This window comes from Diachasma alloeum, unplaced genomic scaffold (genome assembly GCF_001412515.2).
Source record: "Diachasma alloeum isolate Michigan unplaced genomic scaffold, Dall2.0 Dall_scaffold_00288, whole genome shotgun sequence".
NCBI lineage: Eukaryota > Metazoa > Arthropoda > Insecta > Hymenoptera > Braconidae > Diachasma > Diachasma alloeum.
The window spans coordinates 1,024,090-1,036,135 of record NW_021680427.1 but is presented as its reverse complement, the minus strand read 5'-3'; the positions used below and the strand labels follow the sequence as shown (position 1 = coordinate 1,036,135).

The 12,046-nt window shown below is 37.5% G+C and overlaps 1 protein-coding gene across 3 annotated transcripts in view; it reads left to right on the top strand.

The window, feature by feature from the left end:
- The first annotated feature begins 1,262 nt into the window (after positions 1-1,262).
- LOC107038821 (regulatory-associated protein of mTOR) overlaps positions 1,263-12,046 on the top strand; it is a 29,555-nt gene continuing 18,771 nt past the window's right edge. For 2 of the 3 annotated variants that reach the window (XM_015258118.1, XM_015258119.1), the window contains exons 1-4: positions 1,263-1,686; positions 1,800-1,902; positions 3,293-5,269; positions 10,696-10,737. In XM_015258118.1, the coding sequence (XP_015113604.1) occupies positions 1,489-1,686; positions 1,800-1,902; positions 3,293-5,269; positions 10,696-10,737 (2,320 nt within the window). In that variant the 5' untranslated portion in view covers positions 1,263-1,488. The remainder of the gene's footprint in view (positions 1,687-1,799; positions 1,903-3,292; positions 5,270-10,695; positions 10,738-12,046) is intronic. The other variant, XM_015258120.1, reaches the window with a different exon arrangement.

Below are 12,046 nucleotides of genomic sequence, written 5' to 3'. Positions count from 1 at the left end.
CAAAAATATTACGGGACAAAATATTACGCAGAAAATTATTACGGGATAAAAATTATTGAACCGTAATATTACCGTACATAAAGGTACACCATCAAGGACAAACCTTTATCCGCTCGATTAGGAATTCCCCGAAAATCAAATCGATACAATAATAGCCCAACACCAAAAAATATGACCCGAGGTCAGTTACCATCGATTCACTCCATGAGTGAACGTTGATTTTGTAAATACTAACGATTCTGATGCCAATGAAACACTCGGAGGCCTCAGAAATACCGAAATAAACAATTTTTCATCACGCTGTGCGAAAAAGTAACGTTTCAAAACGTCCCTTTTCCACACATTGTGATGAAAAATATCGTTCGATACTATTAAAATTCAGTAGCGAAGCGGTAAACCGGGTTAAGTCGATTTGGACTATTGGCCAATTTTTGACGAATATCTGGGAATCTAAAAGAGATAGAAAATTTTTTGTCGTGACCTTTTTTGTAGAGCCAAGTGAGGGTTATAAAAAAGGTAATGAGCAAAATTTTGCTATCTCTCTTAGATTCCGAGATATTTGTCAAAAAATGGCCAAAAGTCAAAATCGACTTGACCCGGTTTACCGCTTCGCTACTGAATTGTTTAAGAAAAATAGTTTTAAATACGGGGCAAAATATCGATATATTATTTTATCACCTGGGACCAAAGTGTCATATCTTGGATTTTTCCAGAGGAAAAGTCGACTTTCGGTAAAATCTGATTTTTTCGCCAAGTGAATGGTGATTCTTAATAAGTACGCCGTTAGTTTTTAAAAATTACTAATTAAATATGTAATCCTTAAACACTGAAAAATGCATTACATTCATCTGCTAACGAATTACAAGTGTTTTACCATCATCATTTGTTTATAAATAATAGTTTCCGGCTGACAACCTATTGCTCTAGTTCAATTAAGTTTGTAATTTCGTTTGAAATGAGAATAATCCCGGCACCTCTCAACGTGCCGCTGCACTAGAAAATTCGATTGGTAAGACTTTTTCAGAGGACATCTGCAATATCGAGTCCCTTTTAATCACCTCATCCGGCCTGTCTACCCGGTGCTCACACACAAAGAGGATAGACCTGAGTAGAGGCCCGGATCGGGGGGTTTGACTGACTCCAAAAAAGTTAGTTGGTACCCCTCTTTGCTCACACAGTTTCAAAATATTCGATCCATTGAGACAAACTCGACCGATATTGCAGGGGGCAATGTTCAACATGGCGACAATTGGTGGGCTGAATTGTTGTGAGGCAGCATGTTATTGCGATCGCGAAAAATTTCGAATAATTCCCGAGTGAATAATCGATCAATAATCATTGGAAATGAGAAGTAAACGTCGAGGCGTGACTAATGACGTACCACATCCACACTGATGTGACGTAATTACACTGTGGTGGTGCCGGGGGGTTGATAAAATTATTAGTGAAAAATTTTCCAATTCTCACCTCGTTCATATCATTTTTAAAATGTCACTCATGGTGACAATGAAGACGAAGAAAAATGATGACAGTGATGAGGGAATTGGGGACAGTGAGGAGACGAGTGACATCGAAAAATATGACAGTGAGGATTGGAAAATGCCAATTGCGTTCAATAAACCGAGGCACATTGTCAGCATCGAGGGTGTCAATTGCATCACACAGTCCTGGCGGATGAAGGAGCGAGTGAGTTGTCGAGATTTTTCAGTCTCTTGATTTTTTATTACGGATGATTCAGTTTTTTTCTCGCTGTAACAATGGGTCTGGCTCCTTGAGTGATTTCACCCCCCTATTTACAGATGAAAACTGTCAGCGTTGCCCTGGTACTGTGCCTCAACGTCGGTGTGGACCCCCCAGATATTGTGAAGACACAGCCTTGTGCGAGACTCGAGTGCTGGATTGGTAATTCCATGGCTTTTTTATGAGTCATTGGTCCCACTTGCTCAGCATGCTGCATCATTCCTTGGGATTATGTAACGTGCATGATGATTTGAGGTTAAAGACGGTGGGAGGGATGGAGGTGCTCTGTTGATAAACCAATTTTTCATGAAAATTTTGAAAGATTTGAGAGAAAATTGCTAAGGATGGAATTTTAGGGGTATTCAAATATTTTGGCTGTTTTTTCTCCAGTGAAATGCTTTTCTACTTTTGACTAGAACATCAGAGCTTTGATTTAAGCCCCATTTGACCCTAAGTTTAAACTTTGCAGGTCTGCATTTGAATCTCGATATTGAACCGTTAGAAAACATTTTAAAAATCTGAAAAACTAGTGGAAAATTGCTCTTGTATTGTATATAGTATAGCTATTTTTGCTAATAAATTAGCAATGTGTTTTCAAATGGTTACTTTGCACATAATTTCCGTCTATCATGTATAATTCATTGTTTATTTCGTTTTATTAAATTGAATAAGATTTCTTTTTACCTAATTTTATCAAGTTCAAGTTCCACTGAAATTTCAGGAAATCTTGTCATTGAAAAACCAAATATTCCATTGATTTCCTGTTCGAATAATGTGAAAATCAATAAAATAGTTGATTTTTCCGTTCAATTATTCTGTAAACGAGTGGGAAATTGCTCTCGTAGAGTATAAGTATAGTTAGTTTTGGTAATAAATTAGCAATATGCTTGCGAATGGTTATTTTGCACATCATTTCCGTCTATCATTTCTAATTCATTGTTTGTTTCGTTTTATTAAATTGAATAACATTTCCTTTTATCTAATTTTAACGTGTTCAAGTTCCACTGGCATTTCTGGAAATCCTGTCATTGAAAAACCAAATATTCCATTGATTTTCTGTTCGAATAATGTGAAAATCAATAAAATAATTGATTTTTCCGTTGAAGAGAAACACGATTATTTTGGGAAAATTCAGGGAAAAATTAAAAATTCATGTAATTTTGTTCCTGAATATTCATGTTCCACTAAAAATTTAATCAAGTTGTGAAACTCTCACCTGACTCCCACTGAAAACTCATGAATTTCCGTGAATTCTACTTAAAACATCAAATTTAATACCAATTTTTTCCCTAACCCGATTCAATGTAACTCTTATGAGATTTCCTATAATATCTTCGAAGAAATTTCAAAAAATTTCTAACAATGCAGCAATCACTCATCTCCATCATATTACCAATTCCCCAGAAACAATAATGCCATCCCTCCACTTTTCCAATGACTAAACTGATAATAATCAGAGCACCAGCACTTACCTATCTCATATGAGCTAAAAAAGTCTCAAAAAATTATACAAAATAACTTCTAACCCGTCCTCCAATGTCAAAAATTTCAGATCCCCTGTCAGTGAGTCCCCAGAAAGCGCTCGAGACAATCGGCTCGAACCTCCAAAAGCAGTACGAGCGTTGGCAGCCCCGAGCGCGTTACAAACAGAGCCTAGACCCCACAGTGGAGGAAGTGAAGAAGCTCTGCACCTCGCTCCGGAGGAACGCCAAGGAGGAGCGAGTCCTCTTCCACTACAACGGCCACGGGGTTCCAAAGCCCACAAGCAACGGCGAGATATGGGTCTTCAACCGGACCTACACCCAGTACATTCCCCTCTCAGTCTACGACCTGCAAACCTGGATGGGTGCCCCAAGCATCTACGTCTACGACTGCTCAAACGCAGGGATAATAGTGGACTCATTCCAGCAGTTTGCAGATCAACACGAGAAAGAATACGAAAACGAGAAGCAGGCGTTGCAGCAGAACCGTGTGGCCGGTGTAGCAGGCCCCTCGATGCCCTCCTACAAGAACTGCATTCAACTAGCAGCTTGCGCAGCCAACCAGATCCTCCCAATGAACCCAGACTTGCCAGCGGATATTTTCACCTCTTGCCTCACGACACCCATTAAAATCGCCTTAAGATGGTTCGTGATGCAGAACACCTCAAAACTAGTCCCAAAAATAAACCTCGATCTGATCGACAAGATCCCAGGCCAATTGACAGATCGCAGAACAATGCTCGGCGAACTCAACTGGATATTCACAGCAATAACCGACACAATCGCCTGGAACACCCTCCCCAGAGATCTATTCCAACGGCTATTCAGGCAGGATCTCCTGGTAGCCAGCCTCTTCCGGAATTTCCTCCTGGCTGAGAGGATCCTGAGGTCCTACGACTGCACCCCAGTGTCCTGTCCAAAGCTCCCAGCGACCTATCAACACCCAATGTGGCAAGCCTGGGACCTGGCCCTGGACCTCTGTCTAGCTCAATTACCAGCGATCCTCGAGTCTGAAGATCAATTCGTACATTCCCCGTTCTTCGAGGAGCAACTGACAGCCTTTCAAGTCTGGCTGACACTGGGCTCGAAGAACAGAAATCCCCCGGAACAACTGCCAATCGTCCTGCAAGTATTACTGAGTCAAGTGCACAGGCTGAGAGCTCTCGAGCTCCTGGGGAAGTTCCTGGACTTGGGGCCCTGGGCTGTGAATCTAGCTTTGAGTGTTGGAATATTTCCCTATGTGTTGAAGCTGCTGCAGAGCAATGCCAGGGAGTTGAGGCCACTTTTGGTGTTCATTTGGGCCAAGATATTGGCTGTTGACAGCACTTGCCAGCTGGACTTGGTGAGGGACAATGGGCACAAGTATTTTTTGTCCGTTCTTCAAGATGTTACCATGGCTAGTGAGCACAGGACACTTGCTGCTTTTGTTCTAGCCAGTATGGTGCACAATTATTCTCTGGGGCAGGAAGCTGCTCTGCAGGGGAGTTTAGTGTCGATTTGTCTGGAACAGTTGGGGGACAGCAATCACTTGCTGAGACAGTGGTTGTGTATCTGCTTAGGTAGGCTGTGGCATAATTATGATAAGGCTAGGTGGTGTGGGGTCAGGGATATTGCTCATGAAAAATTGGGGAGTTTGTTGCGTGATCCTGTGCCGGAAGTTAGGGCTGCTAGTGTTTATGCACTTGGTACTTTCATCAATAGTGTTACTAAGCGAAGTGAACATGCTAATAACATCGATCAGATGATTGCTATGACACTTATAAACACGGTTACGCATGATATGTCGCCATTGGTGAGGAAGGAATTGGTTGTGGCACTACAGTGGATGGTTTTGCACTTTGAAAATTCATTTGTCACACTGGCTATTGCTGAGGAGAACTCGAGGAGGGATCTGGTCGTTGAGACCTTCTCACCGTTCAGCGGCATGAGGCGGATTGGATCCAGGGACAGGCTCAAGGTTATGCCTAATAATACGTATATTGGGGATAATGAACTGGGACAAGACAGGATCAAGAGGGTTTCTTCGTCTTCCTCGATCAGCAGCTTGGGTGAGATTTTGAGATGTATTCTTTTTATTGCCTGACTTGCTGTCAGCGGGGCGCTGGTCAAGTATTACGTCACACGTTTTGTGGATTTTTTAGATCCCCGAACGCCACGCAATCGTGAGTTGTCAGAAATATGGACCTCCCTTTTGTATATCACGGCGAAGTGGTAAAACGGTGCAAGTCAATTTTGACTATCGACCAGTTTTCAATGATTATTTTTCTCACTCGGATTTCAGCCAATCAGAGCGCGGTATTTGAGGCTACCCGACAGTTTTATTTCGGGTATTTCTTTCTAGCTTTTGAATTTTTCGCAGTAGTGCTTCATTTTTTTACCTGAATACTTCGTAGTAGCTCTTCATTTTTTCGGCTCATTTCAGATAGAAACTTATATTTGACAGTTTATGGAAATCGGGTTATTCTATTAACATAATTTGATCAAATCTTCCCCAATTCATCTGCTGATGTTGTCCACTGCACTCTGCTTGGCCAAAATCCGATTGGGAAAAATAATCCGACAAATACCCCTCGAGATTCAAAATTAATCGGGTATTTCCCTCAAGCTCCCCTGCAAACAAACTATCCTGCCAAGTTTTGCAGAAAAATCCCTCGCGCAAGCGCTCCCGAATTTTTAATCAGCAAAACTTGACACCCTCATTTGTTTGCAACGAAGCTATCCGGAAATATCCAATAATTTTGAAGCTCTTGGGGAATTACTACTGAATATCTCGGAATCTAAGGAAGTTAGCAAAATTGTTGTTATAACCTTTTTTGTAGAGCCGATTGAGTGCTACAATAAGTGTAATCACGAAAATTTCACTATCTCCCTTAGATTCGGAAATATTCCTCGAAAACTCAACTGGGAGATAAGTCGACTTAAAGTACTCTACCCTTACGGTAAATTCCAAGATTATGGAAAACTGCAAAACATTGCAGAAAACTCGATTAGATTCGGAATTCAAATTTTTTTCTCAATTTAATTATCGTTTTGGTTTTTCAAAGAAGAAATGTCTAAAAATCAGGATTTAACCCAGTGTCTTATGTGAAAATCAACATTTCCATTGTAATCGAAGATTAAAATCTGAATTTTTTTTCATTAGATGTGAAAAAATCAAGAATGTTTTTGACACCTCATAAAAAATAATCCACCATTTTGGAAACAAGTTTTATTATTTATTTATAAGAGGAAAATGTTTGAAAAAATATCAATATATTGCGAAATTTAATTTAGATAATACTGGGTATGAATTTTTTCAAATTTTTTCCATGCAATTTAGTTGAAAAATTTGAAAACTGAAAATATCCAAAAGTACAGCGTAGCCCGGCCGAAGGGTAGAGCTACTTTAAACCCTTTTACCACTTCGCTACTGATATTGTATCACAAAAACCATGAACTCTTCCTTGTGTTAGGACGATTTTCACATTCTCTAATTTTGATTGGAAATTATGTAGAATGATACATAACATAATAATCATCGTCTTGGGTTTCGTATTTGACACGTAAAAATACGAAGTTTGGTGATCATCTCTGTATTTGAGGAGGCCCACCGCCAGCTTCTCGGTGGTAAAGTTCCAAAAAATTGAGTAATTCGAATTTTCATAAAATTGAAGGCAATAATAGCGGTTTGAATCAAATAAAAAATGCTTTCACGAAATTTGCATTTTTTAGAGTTAAATATGACAGAAACTATAGTATATAGGGGAGGATGGGGTAAAATGGACACTTTGGACTTTTTTTTAATTACTCATAACTCAGAAACAAATTTATCAATTGAGCTCAGTTTAGGCTCATTACAAAGGGCCAAAAAAATGTTTGAATTTCATCAACATTTCAAGCTGTCATTAACATTAAAAAAAAAATCAAAAGTGTCCATTTTATCCCAAACTCCCCTACCATAAAATTTTACAAAAAATTCACCATATTCGGAATGTATCAATCTATCGCGGATTCGTTTTTTAATCCCATACGTGAGCGGTTAAACATCGTACGAACCGTTTTCTCATAAAATGGAAAAATCGCGTTCGGGAGGACCTACAATCCTCGTTTAGCATATGCCTCGCGTGCTAGAAGCCCCTATGTTATTATTTATTATCTCCTAAACTGTGTAGTACAGATAGTTAGCTTTTTTCAATAGCTGGGGAATATTATAAACATGATCTATGGAAAACATGGGGGCAATCGCAAGTAAAACCTGTTTTCTGGGGATGTAACTTGAACCTCTGTTGTTTTTTCAAGTCAATGCGTAGCCTAGAGAAAAATTGGCACTTGCCCTTACTTGGATTAAGTGATAAACCCACCAGGATTAGAAGAAGAAAAAGAAACATCTGTTTTTCTCGTGAGAAGACGGAACGAGAATCAGGAATCGGCAAAAATCACGACTTTAGTAATATTAAAAGAAGTTTACATGAAATTAATTGAAATTCACTGATTTCCATTGAAATTTGAAAATAATTTCAACTCTGAATTATTGTTATTAAACAATTAATTCCAAATATCTGAATTTGAATTTTCGATTGATTGAATAATCGTGAATCTTTAGAAGTCAGTTACGATTTATAAAATATTTGAAAATTTGAAAGATTTGATTCAGGATTAATTAAATAAAAATTACGAAATTGGATAATACAGTTGTAACTGATTTTGTATGTGATGGAATAATTTTAATTTCACGTTATGATTTTGTCTCTCCCGATGAAGAATGTAAAAATAATATAGTGTGACGTCACAAACTACAGCCCTCCTCCCCCTCCCCACAATGTGTGACGTAATATTTGAATGCCCCTGCGACATTATCCCCACGAAAAAATATCTGCTCTGAAATCTGAGACATGATCTTCATGGAACTACCCCTCCAAAAATATATTTTCGACAATACATTCGATAGGAATTTACGGATCAGTTGACTGTTGTGCTTATATTTTACACGATAATTGTTGCAATTTTCACTTGTAAACCATTGTCCACTGAGAAAGAAACAACTTTCGTATAGAGAAAATATCTTACACTGAGAAAGAAAAACCTTTGTCGACAGATTTTGTACGTGTCCCAAAGGCAGGGATATAATTTGTTCTTATAACAAAAAATATAACAAGAAAGGGCATTGCTCAAATCAAGTCTAGTTGAATCAATCTATTCAATAATTTTAAAGTCTTGACTACAAAAAATGTTAAGGGGAGACTACTGTGAGTTTTAAAAGTCGTGGGTTATTGGGGTGAGACTTTTCATACGTTGAAGATCGATTATATCGATCTGTGAACAAAGAATTAGTGCTAAAAAAATTTTTTTTTATTGTTCGTTTGCCCGAAAACGCTCAAAATGCCAAAAACAGTCCAGGGCCTCCAATATTTGAGCTACGAATGATTTTTTTTTTCAAAATTTTCGGAAAAATATGTGGAATAACAATTACGAGCTAGTTTTTTTAAATTCACCTTTTACCTGGCTAAATTTGCTTTTTTGTATTTTTTTACACAAATAGTGAATTTTTTTATATGAAAAAAAAACGAAATTAGTTGTGTAGGAGTCGAATTCCAAAAACTGGCTTGTAATTGTTGTTCCACACATTTTTCCCGAAAAGTTAGAAAAAAAAAATTTTTTGTAGCTCAAAAATTGGAGGCCCTGGACTGTTTTTAGCATTTTAAGCGTTTTCGGGCAAACAATAAAAAAATCGTTTTTTGCACTAATTACTCGTTTTGAGATCTATATAATCGATCTTCAACGCAGGAAAAGTCTCACTCCAATAACCCACGACTTTTAAAACTCACAGTAGTCTCCCCTTAATGCAAAAACCAACTTGACTTGATTCGAGAAGTCGTTTCCTTGTGAACAAATGGCAATAATATTTTTCCAACCACACGAGTAAAAAAATCCCTATCGCAGCAGCCCAGGACAAGATTTTTTTGTAGTGATTTTCACGTTTTCCAGTTTGGGAAGTATGCAATACCAATTCTCAGATGAGAAATCGTGAGAAGAAGTACAGAAAATTCCTCATCTTTCGGACAAGTACAAAATCTCTTGACGAAAGATTTCTTTTCTCAATATTCTGTTCTTGTCAATTTTCGAGCCACGAACTTCTCGATATAAGTAAAGACGTACTTCTCAAGAAACTTTTTTTTCCTTGTAGGCCGAAAGTCACATTTTTCTTCCGCGAAGCGAAGGGAAATGTGTATTTTTTGTCCGCTGAACGAAGTATTATCTAACGAATGTGACTTTATAATTCAAGCCGAAGGTGAGGAATATGATCACATTTGTCAGATAATATTTGCATCGCCGTGTAATATACACTATTTTGTCACTAGGCCCGAAAACTGCGATCGAACTAGCCTAGTGTCATAAAATGCTATTTTTTTCTCAGTGTTTTCTTTTTCAACGGACAGATAGTCATCTTCACTAAGGTAAATGTACCTATGCCCGTCTTTGTCCCTACGCTCGTTCAGATCCTGCCAGCTATGACATTTCAATCATTTTGATAGTCCCAAGAGTCTATTAAGAGTGAAGTACGATTGGAGTTATTATTTTAGTCAATAAGAAAAGTTATAGACACCAATGCAGAGTGATTTATTGAATAATAAGAGAGAAAAATCACATTCACATCAACTCGTGCTACGACAGAGTTAATTCTTAAGCCACAAGTTAAGAAACTCACAATTTTAAAACGTTGATATCTCCGTTACAATAGTAAAATGGAATTAAAAATCCCTTGGGTAAGGTTTCGAATAGTTAAAAATTTAATAAAAATGCATAAATTATAGTAATATCCGGATATTTCACTGAAATATTGCCAATTAAAAGAATAGGTACAATGAAAATGGCATTGATCCTACACTCGTTTTGCACCCAACTGTCAACTGGTAACGGACTAAACGGATGAAAAAATCATTTAAAAGGTTGGTCTGTCCAATGGAAATATAATTTTGTGCATCGAGATATTTTTTAATGTTGTTTTATCACAAAATAGGATACTCACCATGTAATTAGTTCGGATATAACCTTTCCATATCACTCAAATCACGAGACGAGGATAGGGACATGTGTCAAACGAGCATGAGGACAAATGAACGAGCGTAGGGACATGGGACTTTTCACATTCATGGACGATTATTTATTAAAAAATAGTAATTATCATAATGAATATAAATAAATTCCAATTCTGAAGGTTTTACCCTCTGATATGTAATTTAAATCATCGCACCTTCACGCTCATTTCGATAGAAATATTGGACTAATGATTTGTTCACCTTAGCTAGACGAGCGTAGGGTCATTTACCTAATGAGAAAATCGTCAGAGGATAAATATGCCATGGAGATTTTGTCGCAGATAGTTTTGAAAAGATATTTTTTTGAGGTTAATGAGTCGGGCCCGCATTCTTTTTGATTCCGGTCCTTCGTCATGAGTATATAATGATTTATTTTATTGCTGCACTCTGGACACCAGGGAATAACTGGGAGTTTGTGAGGAAACCTTGCGAGTTCCTTGGTAATGACGATCCTACAGTTTTTGTGTTTGCTATGTTCTCTTCACTGCTTTCTTTCTCTTTTTTACGATTCTTTCCGTTGGGGCCTTTCGTCTCGTGCATTTGGCGATGCACTGAGGGGGGAATGGGTTAATTACTGGGAGGTCCAGTTGCTGAACACACGGGACCAATTTCAGAATGGGGAAGTGCAGGGTTGTAATTATCTTTTGCGTAATTACGTGAATTTCGGGGGAATTCAGTCAGTTTTTACTGATTCCACTCAATAATTTGGTACGATGAAAATTTCAACTCTTCGGATGATTAAGGATGTTTATTCAAAATTGCAAGTATTAAAAAAATTGATTTTTTTTTTCAACTGAGTGATGAAGTTATTCCCTTTATCTTGATAAAAATTTCAATCCACCAACCCACGTTTATTATTTAGAAATGGAGTGGACAAAATGCACCAGACGCATGCGCTAACATGCGCTTATATGGGATAGAATCTTTCAAATATTTCCTCTTTTTGCGCAGGTACCCCAAATTTTTTTCGGCCCATTCCATTCAGTATAGTTTTGCACATTACTTTCTATTTTTATTTTTATTTTTAGAGTCTTATAGTAGGTGAATTATAAATTTCAACATAAATTCCATAAGAGCTAAAAATTTGTTTATTTATTTCTGGCGAGTCTATTGCGATTAATTTTTTTGTAACAGCAAAGAAGTTAGTTTCATATGTTCTGCTATCAGCCAAAAAAATTGTAGAATTTTCCTTGAACATTTAAAAATTAGATTTGCTGAAAATGGCTAAACATCCTTAATTTCATGGGATTGCAAATAATGTTCAGGGACTGGAATCTTTTTGGGAATGGTATCCCTTAAGGGGTAACAGAATGCTGCTTATTTCCCAAATTTTTAAATAAATTTCCTGCCGAAAGTTATTGACATTTTCACTAATCGAAACACATTAATCTTCAGGAGGCGATGATGAAGATCAACGTGCTCTAAGTTCGAAAAATATTAATCACTTTGCGCAGAAAATTTGTTAGAAAATTTCGACGAAACGGTGAATTTCTGTTGTCCCTTCAACTTCGAATCTTTATTTGTATTATCGCACTGAGAGAAAGAACGACCTAATAGCTCAAAATTAATTTTTCCTGCCAAATACATCTCTCTTGAGGTTGACTGGCTTGGTACAAGAATTATGTGGAATGAGACACACACAGAAAAACCGAAACGTAAATTACGTTTTGATAAACGTAATTTACGCCTTAAAAAAGCGTATTTTACGATCAAATTAAAAACGTAAATTACGTCTAAACAAAGCGTATT